Source organism: Podarcis gaigeae (assembly GCF_964106915.1).
Source record: "Podarcis gaigeae genome assembly, chromosome: 8".
NCBI classification, from domain to species: Eukaryota; Metazoa; Chordata; class Lepidosauria; order Squamata; family Lacertidae; genus Podarcis; species Podarcis gaigeae.
Genome location: NC_139684.1, coordinates 66,073,502 through 66,087,410, shown reverse-complemented (window position 1 = coordinate 66,087,410; position 13,909 = coordinate 66,073,502). Strand labels below are relative to the sequence as shown.

The 13,909-nt window shown below is 46.3% G+C and overlaps 1 protein-coding gene across 9 annotated transcripts in view; it reads left to right on the top strand.

Moving 5' to 3' along the window:
* Positions 1-13,909, top strand: part of SYTL1 (synaptotagmin like 1) — a 42,304-nt gene that overhangs the window by 16,754 nt on the left and 11,641 nt on the right. For 6 of the 9 annotated variants that reach the window (XM_083750831.1, XM_083750833.1, XM_083750832.1 and 3 more), the window contains 6 exons: positions 2,840-3,231; positions 5,480-5,628; positions 7,153-7,252; positions 9,678-9,726; positions 12,453-12,516; positions 13,109-13,197. In XM_083750831.1, coding sequence (XP_083606957.1) covers positions 3,104-3,231; positions 5,480-5,628; positions 7,153-7,252; positions 9,678-9,726; positions 12,453-12,516; positions 13,109-13,197 — 579 coding nt within the window. In that variant the 5' untranslated portion in view covers positions 2,840-3,103. The remainder of the gene's footprint in view (positions 1-2,839; positions 3,232-5,479; positions 5,629-7,152; positions 7,253-9,677; positions 9,727-12,452; positions 12,517-13,108; positions 13,198-13,909) is intronic. The other 3 variants (XM_083750837.1, XM_083750835.1, XM_083750836.1) reach the window with 1 other exon arrangement.

The following is a 13,909-nucleotide window of genomic DNA, read 5'->3' as shown; positions in this document are numbered from 1 at the left end:
TGCGAGGGACTGAAGTGGTAGCAGTCTGGCAAAGCTTGCCCAGCTTTCCTGGGGAACCACAGACCCAGGAGCTGAATGTGGCCCTCCAGAAACTCTCCATCTGGCCCCTGGATCTTTCTCCAAGCCACACCTCTCCCTGGCCCTCTTGCTTGTCTGGAAAGAGGGGGGCAGCTAGCCCATTGTACAAAGGTAAAAGTTGCATTAGTTGCCACACCCACTTTTGCCTCTGGCCACATGTGCCTCCCAAAAGGTTGCTCAGGAAAAAATGCAGATCTTGGGGTATAAAGTTGGGCCTCCAGACCTACTCTAGGCTTAGGAATCACTTATAACACCCCAAATATGGAAAGAAATTGAATGTGACCCTAAAAGTAATTCTACTTTCATAACATCTGAGCTGAGGGTCACCCAATAAAGCTGAATGGTGGGAGATTCAGGACAGGCAGAGAGAAGCCTTTTTTCACACAGCCCTCGGGATGGTCTCAATTTTGTTTCTCCGCTTTCCAGTCTTAAATTAAGTTCTCCACATGCTGCAGAAATTTGCATAATAATATACATATATATTTAATCCCTCCTGAAAATTAACCAGCATTTTAGTGCGGATATTTGGCTTTGGGAAGGCGGTGCAAGGGCTCTGGGATGCTGCCAGAGCCATCACAGCTTTTGCACAGATGTGGTGGGAATAAATAAACCGAGAATGGGTTTCCTCCGCTCTCCATTTGTTTATTTATTTCTCACCCAGCCATGCAAAGTTGTGGCTGTGTAAATAAGTACCTACAACACCCAGGATCAAAAGCGACATGACTCTGAATGGCAGATACTGGGCAGCCATTGCCTCATATAATCTACTTGTGGGCTTCCCATGTCCACCAGCTAATGTAGGGATGTTGGACTTTATGGGTGTTTGGCCTGATGCAGCAGCGCTCTTCTTTTAGTGTTTTAAACTAATCTGGGTGTTCACATTATCTGCTATAGATAAAGACACAAACCACATCACATCCTGTGATCTGTCAAACTGGGTTTCCTGCTTTGCTCCCTGTTTTGCGGGTTGGGGGTAGCAGAAGGTGTACAAATGTTTGCATCCCACTGAAAAGGCACAACCTCCCTGTAATTGTTCTGGATGGCAGGATTATCGTCTCATCTACATGTTTGGGTGCTGAATCGTCACCAGTGTATTTCTTCCTTTCTCTTTCTTTTTTTGAATATTCGAATACTTTTGAAGTAATTGCTGAATGCTTGATATCTGTATTTAACATGGGATTTCAGTACTGGATAACATTCAGTTCAGAAGTGGTGGTCAGGGCAAGTGAAGAGGCGATGTTGATATGACTTGAGTAAAAATGCCTCTTCCAGATTATTGAGACATGAACTTTTGTCGCTTAGGGGCTGTTTCATCACATACAGGAAGTGGACCAAGAAAGTGGCAGGTTGAGGCATCCTGCACAATAGCACGCTGAGAAAGCAAGAACCCAAGGCAACAGGGATGTGAAACCCACATCCGCATTATTGTAGCATTTTCTTTTGGTTTTTGCATTTTTCTTGATCTTTAGCTTCTCAGCCTCTAAAATGCACCTTTTACCTTTGGATTGGTATAGGCTAACAGGGGTACACATCTGGAATACACATCTATAGATCCTGTCCAAGGTATTTTGGTGCCCAAGGCAGATTTATTTCCCCTAGTATAGTGCATTCTTATTGTTCATTTTCACTAATAGGTATTTGTATGCGCAGTTTACTTTAGTATATGTATTTTGTACACATTGCTGGAGTACAAAATTTGGAGAAGTGCAAATTACAAAGTGTTTCCCTGCAAATTGTACTGGAAAGTGCAAACTAGCTAGGTTTGCCTTTAATTGATAACTGAATTGAATAGACTACTTAACATTTAGGGGAGGAATTCAAAATAGTGTATGAGATTTTTTTTAAAATCCTAAAACATCATAAAATTACAACAAAATGCAAATCCATAGAACGACTATTTAGAGTGGTATGTTACAGCTTTAAATGTAAAGCACAGGCAAGTCCTTAGTTCAGTCTGCTTGAATTGCACTCCTTGAGTTGCACAGAAGCTGTTGCAAAGTGTCCTGCTTTAGGGCACTCCATCTGCGTTTGTCTTCCACTGCGTTTCTCTTCCATCTTCAGGATACAGCACAGATGCACTGCAAGTGTGCCTTGTTTCTACTCTAGCTGTGTCTCTTTCTCCATAAACACAGATGGGGTTGGATAACTTGTTGTAGAACCCCTGCTGTATCTAATTGTTCCATGTCCACAGTTTGGCCTTCCTTTGAAAAACCATGATCCAGAAGCATTGTTACTTAGATGCTTCCCATCCTGTGGCTGTAGAAGCATTTCCCGCCAGTGTACAGCTGAACTCCTGAAGCAGTTTCTTGAAGAGATGCTTTGGGCTGCAGTTGCTACCATCCTTGACCCATGACCGTAATGATAGGAGGGCGTTGGACAAGGGGGTGTTTAAAAATAAGGACAAGGAATCCGTGTCAACAGATTTCTTCTCAGAAATCACCTGGGGAGACATTCTCCACAAAAGCAGTACTTGGTAATAGGAAACAAACCCTTTAGTTTAGGTACATCTGTACAGCACAGATGTAGAACGGTCTTGCTCGTCATTCCCTCTTCCCTCAGGGAACTCTGGGAACTGTAGTTTTGTGGGGGGAGGGCTAGGGATCTCAGATAGCTGTCTCAGAGGCCCAGCCGACTACAGTGCCCAAGGTTCTTTGGAACAATTCATGGCAGTTCAACTGATTTTTAAATTAACATCAATGTGTTCCGCTTGAGAATGAGCTTCTGGCATTAAAATTGTGTCTTTCCTGCCTTTCTCTTTCAGCTGGTTGTGGCCTTGTCTCTCAAAATGGTCGATCAGGATGGAGTGTAGTCTCCCATGGAGCATCACCTAGAAGGCTTCTTGAGAGCCTATGGCAAAGAGTGGGATAATAATTCTGGCCTGTTGGCTGGACCTCCTGTTTCCATGTCGCAGGATGATGTACTGACAAGCCAAACCAGAAGGGCCTTTGAGAAGAGCAGCGTTTAGACCCTGGTGAAGTTGGCTTGAGACTCTCACACGGAGTACTTCCCCCCCCCCCCGCCCCCCATGGATCAAGACATTGGCATGGACTCCTTGCTGGACCTCAGCTTTCTGACTGAGGAGGAGCAGAACGCCATTGCAGAAGTGCTGCGGAGAGACTCGCAGCTGCGGATGTCAGAGGAAGGACGCATCAGGTGAGAAGCAGCTGGGTGGTGGTAGCTCCAACATGTATGGACACAGAGGCTTCCTTATACCAGGACCAGCTGATGGAGTCTGGCCCATTAGGGCACTGCCCCACCAAGCTGTCTTGGTCACTGAAAAGGAAATACAGTGGTACTTCGGGTTACATACGCTTCAGGTTACATACGCTTCAGGTTACAGACTCTGCTAACCCAGAAATAGTACCTCAGGTTAAGAACTTTGCTTCAGGATGAGAACAGAAATCGGGCTCTGGCGGCGCGGCAGCAGCGGGAGGCCCCATTAGCTGAAGTGGTGCTTCAGGTTAAGAACAGACCTCCGGAATGAATTAAGTACTTAACCCGAGGTACCACTGTAAATGCCATAGGCAGAGGAGATTCCCATAATCGCTAATTTATTCAGCTGAGTAAAACAGAGCAGGCGAGCCACACTCTCACCAGCGTGATGGTGAAGCCGCCGCAAATAGCCTTTGTTCATACTTTTTATAGGCACCCCCCTCCCTTTCCTCCTTTCGAGTTTCTTTGCACTGATCGAAACAGGACACCCTGCCTGGAGACCTTGAAGGGGAGAGTGGCCTGGCAGAGGGAGGTTTTCCTGAAAATCGGCCGGCAACGTTATCTGCTCTTCACATATTTGTGGCTCACCCTCCTAAATTCTAAAGCAGGCAGTTTTTCGCAGAAGCAAAATGGTGTCTGTTAGGCTAACCAAGAAACAGGACAAGGACAGGGCTCTGTGGCTCTTCCTGAGACCCCCCACACTAACCCCAGTCTTCCCTCAGCAAGCCTCCACCTGCTTTGCTTGCCTTTCCAGGTTTGTGGCACTGACAGTCTCAATGATACCCTTGAAGGAACTCAGCAGGGAGGAGGCTGGGGACAAAACTAGACTTAGTGGGCTCTGCTAAAAAGTGAAAGATATACAGCTGAGGAGAAAATAACAGGCTGAGAACCTCTCCCTCTCTTTCTCTCATTATGGCAACTGGCTGAAAAGCAATACAAAACAAACTGGCTAGGCTGGTTTATTTTGTATTCTGCCACCCCACCCCACCCCCCGCAATTCTAACCTGAGTTCTGTTAACAAAGGAGCACACTTTCTTTAGCTGGAATGGAGCAAATCGTAGCTATAATTCACCTGAGTCAGTAAAAATTATGGGAGGGGCCCTGGCTCAGTGGCAGAGCATTTGTTTTACATGTACAAGGTCCCAGGTTCAATCCCCAGCTTCTCCAAGTAGGGCTGGGAGGGAGCCCTTGCCTGAAACCCCAGAGATCTGCTGCCAGCCAGTGCAAACAGTACTGAGCTATAGAGCCCAATGGTCTGGTTTGGTATAAGGCAGCCTCCTTTGATTCTGTCTATATAGGAAGGAATTGTTGGGGGCAGGTGGAGGATGAAATTTTTCAGTCCCTGGATTCTCTCTTTGTGGGCATTTGGGGTGGAATTTATGAGGCACCTTTGAAAGGATTTCCTAGCTCAGCTGCCAGAGTGGAAATGGTTTTCAGAAATGGTTCTGAGCTGAAATGGTTCTGAAATGTGGTGTCCAGTGATGGCGAGTTGCAGCTGTTGTGCAGTTTTGGGCAATTGCTGAAAATGTGCCTTTTCACCCTGGCCTCAGACACCTGTGATGTATGTTTTCAGGCCTCACCCTGTTCCTGTGACTGCAATTGGCTTTAGTTGTTTTTAATGCTGAATTTAAAATTGTTGTAAACTGCCCTGGGAACAGCTGGTAAAGGGCATGTCGTAAATTTTATTTTTATTATTTCATATGAGTGGAAGCCTGCAACAAAATGTTGCAGCATGAAGTGCTTCAGTTCAGAATTCTAGCCAGCCTGCCATGCCTTCTTCCAGGGTGCTACCATTCTGTCACCCCACTCCACAATTTTTCACTTCCTGCCCCCAAAAGTCAGTCAGCATTCCATGGCCCAGATGGCAGGGCATGGGGAGCTTTGACCCTCTATATATTTGAACTACAGCGCTCATCATTCCTGGCTATTAGCAGTGCTGGCTGAGGCTGACGGGAAATGGAGTCTATCAGCACCTGGGGGTGGGACACAGGTTCTGCATCTCTGGGATATAGGATAGGGTTACTTATTCTTAGACGGTCAGCACAATATTACATATGTGAATTCAGAAGTAATTCCCATCGAGTTCAGTGAGGGTTACTCCCTGGTAAATGTGCCTAGGAGATTGCAGCCTGAGATTCTGCTCTAGAGAAGCAATCCTCACCTGCTCGCTTGTCTTTCTTCCCTCAAGCAAACTGCGTGAGTCCGTCTCGGATCCCAGCTGGTTGAAGATCCTGTCAGGGGACTGGTTCTGCGATGTCCGTTCAAAGCGGCACCGGCACAATCATTTTGGCGCAGACATTGTCCGGGCTTCCATCCGTCGCAAGAAGAAGCCCAAAGGTAAGGGAGAGACAAGACCTTCTTCCTGGCTGCCATCCCTGCAGTGCTAAAGCGCTGATCTCTCTCCTCACACTTCTAAACCAGGGGCAAAAGGGATGTGGATGTATTTAAGTCCACAAGTGGGATGGGAGAGTCTGTGGTCCTTCAGGTGTTGTAGAACAGGTGTGCAGACCTGTGGGCTGAATGTGGCCCTCTGGACCTCTCAATCTGGCCCTCAGAAGTTTCTCCAGTCACATACCATCTTCCCGAGTCACTCCTCTCACTTGCTCTGCATTGCAATCTCCTTGAGAGTTTTTGCCTGGCTAGAATGTGCCCTTGAACAATTAATAATAATAATATATGTATTACCCACCCTTCACCCTACGGTCCTAGGGCATGTTACAACATTAAAACACAATATTAAAGACAGTTTAGAATACACACACAAAGATATGTACAAGGCGTGACTGGAAAGTTCAGTGAATGGCCGCAGAAATCGTACAGTGAGAAATATTTGAACATACAGTCGGCATCAGAAACCCAGGAAATGCTCACAATTTTGTACTGAGATGAAGCTGTAACTCGAAAGACAGTGTATGAGTGGTTTAAGCGTTTCCGTGAAGGGCGGCAAACCACTGAAAATGACCTTCAGTCTGGCAGACCCTCAACAAGCAGAATGGCGAAAAATGTTGACAGAGTTCATGAGTTATTGATGCGGGATCGGCGTTTGTCCGTCCGAATGAGGGTGAAAAAATTGCATATTCCACGTGAAATCGTTACTGAGGTCACTGAGTTGTCCCACCCTCCATATTCTCCCGATCTGGCCCCACCAGATTTCTTTCTTTCCCCAAAACTGAAATCTGCACTGAAAGGGCACAGATTTTCCAACATTTCACACATCCAAGCTGCTGTGAGGAGGGAACTGAAAGCAGTATGAAAAGAGAACTTCTCCAGAAGTTTCCAACAGTTCTACGAACATTGTCAATGGTGCATTGTACCAGAGGGGGGCTACTTTGAAGGCCTGTAAGGTATGTATGTTCAAATATTTATCGCTGTCTGGTTTCTGTGACCATTCACTGAACTTTCCAGTCACACCTTGTATATGTATGTGTGTGTGTGTGTGTGTGTGTGTAGATGCACACACACACACACAAACATCTGTCTCCTCTTGCTTGCTTGGATGGAGGATAGAGATGGGTGTGTGTTGAAACTAGCCTGCCATACAAGGGTAAAATTTATATTTATTGTCCTGCCTAGTTTTGCCCCTGGCCCTGCCCACCAGTTGCATGTGCCCCCCCCCCCCCGAAGGGAATGCGGCCCTCAGGGGAAAGACTCTTCCTCATCACAAGAACATGAGAAGTGTGTGCTGGATCAGGCCAATAGCCCATCTGGTCCAGAATCCTCTAACTCCCAGTGGCCACCCAGATACCTGTGGGAAGCCTGCAAGCAGGACCTGAGCACCGGAGCACTTCCCCCCCCCCCCTCTTCCCACATGGCTTCCAACAAGCGGCATACGGAGAGACGCAGTTTTTACTTGTCACAAAGCAGGTGAACAGGACCCAAAGCAACGAGCCAGCTTAGGAGACTTGGAGGTGATCAGTGAACCCCCAGTGGAGGAGGAGAACGCGGCGGATGCAGTGGACGGGTGAGAAGCATGGGCAGTTTGGGTGTGTGGACGGGGGGGGGACCTTGCCTTTTCATTAGGGAATGTTGGCTCCTCCAGGAGAGAGGGTCCAATGTCTAAAAGGAGTGTCTCCACCCCCATCATTATACCCGGACACTGAGATCCAGCGCCAAGGGCCTTCTGGTGGTTCCCTCACTGCAAGAATCTACCCCTTCTTGGTAGTGGCACCTGCCCTGTGGAACGCCCCCCCACCAGATTTCAAAGAGAACAACAACTACCAGACTTGTAGACGATATCTGAAGGCAGCCCTGTCTAGGGAAGCTTTTAATGTTTGAGGCATTACTGTATTTTAATATTGTCTTTGAAGCCACCCAGAGTGGCTGGGGAAACCCAGCCAGATGAGTGGGGTATAAATAAATTATTATTTATTATTATTATTATTATTATTATTATTATTATTATTATTATTATTACTACTAAAAGCTGGTTCTTAGGATGAATAGCATCAGCTGAGGGCCAAATGACATCCTATGTGAACTGCCGGGCTACCAGTCATGTCTGGGGCTTAGAGGGGGGGGGGGAATCAAATCCTTGGTATTAAATAATGAGAGCAGCTTTGTTTAAGGTGGATTGCAGCTTAGTGGTGATTTTTAGTCAAGATCACAGCTGGGGAAGAAGGGTTATAATTTATGGAATTCACTGGAACTCAGTTCTGGCCCCTCTCAGGTGGGCGGCATAGCCATTCTAAGAGAACAAGGGAGGTGTTCATGGTAATTTTCGGCACCTCTTTTTCTAGAAAAAAATAGCACTGGTTATACAGTGGTTCTGCGAGTGTCTTCGTCTAGCAGTTTTTCGTCTTGCGAAGCAAGCCCATTGACGGATTAGCGCTATTAGTGGCTTTTGGCGGCTTAGTGGATAAGTGGCTTAGCGGCTTAGAAAAAGGGGGGGGAACGGGGAAAAAACCCCGCAGGAACTTGTAATACATTTTCGTCTTGCGAAGCAAGCCCATAGGAAATTCGTTTTGCGAAGCACCTCCAAAACGGAAAACTCTTTCGTCTAGCGAGTTTTCCGTCTTGCGAGGCATTCGTCTTGCGGGGCACCACTGTACCATCCCTCCCTACTGGTTGTGGTCCTGATGAAAATTGGAGGGGCTTTTGCACCTAGGGTTACCTTTTTAAAATATCCTGATGTGTCTGATAGCCAAGCAGTTAGCATAGCGTACCATTTAACCCTAAATAACCAAGATGGATAAAGAAGATAAATATTTTTAAAGGAGGCAGTGTTTTAGCACAGGGCTGGGGAACCTCTGGGCCTCCAGATGTTGGTGGATTACAGTTCCCATCACTCCTGTTTTTTGGCCCTGCTGGCTGGGGATGATGTCAGAGGGGGTGCATTATCTGGACGGGCCAACATCTCCATGATTTAACACAAGAGTTCCAAAACTGTGGTGTGTGGGCCACCCGTGCTCTGTGAGCTTCATTCAGGTGGTCCATGGCATGTCTGTGGATCTGAGATTGAAGACAGGATTTGGCACCTGCATCTCATCAAAGGTTCATCTTGATTTTTAAATCTATTCATGTTGCTTCTTTTAGTTCTTAAATTGTGTTTTATGTTTTACAGTATGCATTCTGTGGAATTTGAACTGTAACACAATAACATGCAGTATATAAGGAATAAAGGAAGCAATAAAAATGCAGTCGGAAATCATGCGGCATCTAGCACAGCACATCTACAACAGGCAGAAGAATCATTAAGACCCTAAATAATTTTCAAGTTGTCCATGGGGGCAGATGGGGGAATTTGGGAACCACTGGCTTAATAGAATCTTGTAGCTACAAAGATGAGGCTGCAATCCTAAACCAGTTTACCTGTGAATAAGCCTCAATAGCTTCTGAGTAGGCATGTTTAGAATTGCATTGCTTAGCCAAGTTGCTGGGCAAGAGGAGAGGGCAGCAGTGACTGCTGTTTGCCTGTATGTAAGCAGGGGGCAGATTCCTGCAAAGAAATATGGAGTTTAGCAAACCAAAAACTGAGTACATGTCTTTATCTCCTTTCTGCACTAGCGGAATGTGTTTGTGATAAGGCTGTGGTCTAACTTCATCAGAAAATCAGTGAGCATTAGCTGAGATTGGCGTTGGGTCTTAGAGGCTCACCAAAGATCTGCATGACTTCCAAGTGAATGATCAGCATCCTTTTTTATGTGTAAATGTGTTTATATTTGAATGTATTTTTATTCGTGGTTAAGAATATTGGGAACTGTACTTTACCCCTCAAAGAGCTACAGTTTCCAGCAATGTTAACAAACTAGGGATCCTAGGATTTTTCGGGTGTGTGCTTCAAACGTATGAGGTGGATGCAGAACTTGCTCCTTGGAGAAAAAAGAAAATAATTTTATGAACCAGAGAGCTTTCACCTAAAGAGGGAAAATCTCTCCATTTCTTCATAGGCTCCAAAGTGAGACAGATCCTCAGCCATCCATGTCGAAAGAGACTCAGGTGAGTTCACTTGGCTGGTGGGGTGAGCTTCACTGTGATAACAAAACCTATTTGATGGGGGGGCGGAATAGGAATATAGAAAGCTGCCTTACACCACTGGCCCATCTAGTTCAGTACTGCCTGCACTGATTGGCAGCAGCTGCCCAGGTTTTCAGACCAAAAGGTTAGTACTACTCAGAGTAGATCAATTGAAATTAATGGGCAAGATTAATTTAGGTCCACTAATCCCAATGGGTCTACTCTGATTTCAGTTTAGTTGGATATGACCCCACGAGTCTTTTCCAGCCCTACCTGCAGATGCCAGAGACTGAACCTGGGACCTTCTCCCCACAAGGCAACAAGCCTTCTCTTCATCTCCCATTTATAGAAGGGCATCTAATATTCCAAGTGGGTTTTGATATTGGGGCTTGTGTTGTATTTCAAAACAAAAGTCCTGGAGCAGCACCTAGCACATTTTGAACATAAGGAGAGTCATACTGGGTCGCACCAAAGACCTGTTTACTTTTCCACAGTGGCCAATAGTCCTCTCCCACCTGTGTTCCCCATCGACTGGCATGCTGTCTGGAGGCAGGAGATAACTAGCTTGTCTAGCAGCTCTTGATAGCCAGACCTTTAAAGCCTATTTGAAACACATTTTCTGCCCGCTGCCTCAGCAGGAATACAGTAGTACCTCGGGTTACAAACACCTCGGGTTACAGACTCCACTAACCCAGAAGTAGTACCTCGGGTTAAGAACTTTACCTCAGGATGAGAACAGAAATCATGCGGCGGCGGTGCGGCGGCAGCGTGAGGCCCCATTAGCTAAAGTGGTACCTCAGGTTAAGAACAGTTTCAGGTTAAGAACGGACCACCGGAACAAATTAAGTATGTAACCAGAGGTACCACTGTATTGGAAATTGTAGTTTACTCTTCACAGTCCTGCAGTTCCCAGCACTCTTAACAGATTGCAGTTCCCAGGATTCTTTGCGAGGAAAAATAAAACAAGCTTTTGAACGTGTGTGTGCCGCCTGAGTCAGACTGATGGTCTGTTTGGCACAGCATGGTCTACTCTGACTGGTAGCCGGTCTCCCAAGTTCTGTTCTGGTCCCTGGCCTTTTGTCTTAGCATTTTAGCAAGAGATGACGGGTGCTAAACCCGGGGCTTCCTGCATGCAAGTGTGTCTCCGCCACTGAACTGCGGTCTCTGCTGTTGGTTAGACACAAGTTCAGCGGTTTCTGCTTGAGATAAAGGCCAACTTGAGCTTTCCAAATAGTAAATCTATCTTATCTGTCGTGTGTGTGTGTGTGTGTAAATAATTATCTGTGGCCAGAGCCAGAGCCAAAAAAGGGGTGGGATCTGTTTTCCCTCCTTCTGCCAGTGCTTCACTCTCTCTTTCTGCCCCTCCTTGCCTTTTAGGCTGCAGGGAGCAGGATGTGAGGGAAATGTATGACCTGATAGCTTGCAGAAGGCGTTTGAAGATGCCCTGCACATTTTTCAGTTTGAGGAATAAGACACGGTGGTGCCCCCTGCCCAAATTTCTCCTTCTATGTTCAGAAGGCAGCTGAATCTTTGCCCATACCTTGGCCACATATTTAAAGAGCTCTTATTACCCATTAACAGTCGTAGCTTCCCTCAAAGTATCCAGGGAGTTGCCGTTTGTTAAGGGTGCTGAGAGTTTTAGGAGACAACCCTATTCCCCTCGCTGGGCTACAATTCTCAGAGTCTCCTGGGAAGAGGGATTGCCTCCGGGAACTGTAGCTCTGCGAGGGGGATAACAGCTTTCAGCCTCCTTAACAAAAAACCAAGGGTTAATAATAATAATAATAATAATAATAATAATAATAATATAAACCTTTATTGTCACTACACCATCTGTGTGCAGTGAAATTAAACGAGCCCCCCAAGTAGCTGTGTGCTTTAAATATATGGTGTGTTGTAACCAGGCTCTTAAATCTGATGTGCAATGAGGTCTCCAGGGTTTGTTTGGTTTGTAGGTGGGCAGCAGCATGGGGAGGGACGCTTGGGCAAAAATGCCTGTGCTCCTTCTCTGAGTCGGCTCGCTTCCTCTTGGCTGCCGTCATCGCTGCCTCTTTTCTTGCCCTCTCTCTGTGTGTCCCACCCACGCAGCCGCCCAAAGGAAGAGCACAAGCACAAGCGGGGTGGGTGGGGGGTGGCATTCTTCCATCTCCGTGCTCTGTTCAGGCTATGAGAGGATTTCCAGGGATTGGCAAAGGGCTCCCCTGCGGGGGCTGGGCCTTGGTAGATGTCTGATGATGCCAGCTCATCCTGACCCTGCCAACAGGTCAGTGGGGAGCAGGCAACAGAATGACACCAGCTGTCGGTGCTCCTGAAAATGTCAAGGCACAGATTTGGCTCCCTGAATGAAACTTCAAAATGAACATGCTTTAAAAACAACAACATCCCAGTTCCTCATTTTGAGAACCAGGCTTCCTAAAACCTACAGGGAGAAGGTGGCTGGTCTTTGTTTGCATTACTCTGAATGCAGAAGGCAGCAGTGTTGGTTTTTTTTATGTTTTTCACCTACAGATTGGTTGCCTGGGAGGTCTGAGGTGCTTTCATTATCTGTGCTCCTTTGGCATGAGGGTCACAGATCTGCTTTCTGGAGGGATGGGTGGTAGTAATTGATTCTTTTTGCATATGCAGATAAGAATCCAAATACATTTCCTATTATCAGACCATTTGTAGTCCTTGAACCCAGCTTGCGGCTTCTCTTTCTTTCTTTTTAGATGGCTGACTTGACTCTGCAAGATGTGATCCAGGCCCCAAAGCAGATGCCTGAAAACAAGCCAGGTAAAATAACAGCAACAACAACAGCATCACACACATTTTACTCAAGAGTAGAACCATTGAAATTCATGGGTCTAACTTTGCCATGTTCATTAATTATGGTGGGTCTACCCTGAGCAACACATAGTTGAATGCCACCCACATATTAGTGTGTGTGCATGCGTGAGAAAAAGCAGAGCTTAAGCAAACTGGACTATTATTGAGACAGTGATTTCCGAAGTACTTTAATCCAGTTCTGCCTCCCTTGGCGGCAGCTGAAAGGTGTGTGTTCCAAGCAATTTATTGTCATGTACAGCATCATGGCTGGCTGAGCCACCCATCAGGAAGACCCTGGTTTGAATTTCACCACAGACCATTCATGGTGAAGTGGCTTGATAACGCCACAGCCTCTTAGCCTCAGTCCTTCATCAGTATTATGGGAGTCGCCTACCGGGTTGTTGCAAGGATAGCAATAAGACTGTGTTTCTGAAGCTCTTTGGAGGCAAGCTCTTTGGAGGATTGGAAGCACGATGCCCTGCTATGTATTTGTTCTACTTCAATCTTGCACAGAACTGAGTTTCCCTCCCTCCCCTAATGTCCCTATCCTTTAATGCAGAGAGAAGCGACTCGTTTAGTAGCCTCAGCTCAGAGACTGGAGAAGAGGAGCAGAACAGCAGCGTGCCAGCCATCATGGTCACCATGCAGGTATGAGGTGTTGCTAGGCAAGTGAATAACATTTTCCCTCTGGACCAAGGGTGGGCAACCCACAGCCCTCCAGGTGTCGTTAGACTACAGCTCCCTTCAGCTTCATCCTGCAAAGCCGGTGGCCAGGAATGATGGGAGTTGTAGTCCAGCACTATCTAGAGAGCCACAAGCTGCCCACCCTTGATGTGAGCACTGTGTACTCTAAATAGAGGCCTGAGTAAACACAAGCCAAGTAAAAACTATTGTGTGTCCTAGTGCATTGGACTTGAGTTCGTGGGTTAAGATTTATGTTCTGTCATGGAGAAATTGAGTGGCTATTTTGTTTATGTTTATGTTATCATAGAATGATAGAGTTTTCTGTACCCCAATTCCCACTCTGGAAAATCGGGTACAACCTGTCCATCATTTACCCTCTGAGGGTTGTTATTGTTGTCTTAAAAAATCACTCCTACGGCATGGAAAGTTCAGCTCTGCCTGCAGCATTGGTATTTGAGTAGATCTCTTAATGGTGTCCTGCAGCTCAAAAGTCCAGAAATTGCCCTGTTATTCATAGGTGCTACATTGTAGGAAGGCTGTGAGGATAAGCTCCCATTTTCCTAATTGTTTTCCTAGAATCATAGAGTTGGAAGGGACTCCAAGGGTCATCTAGTCCAACCCCTAACAATGCAGGAATCTTTTTGTCCAATGTGGGGCTCAAACGCATGTCCCTGAG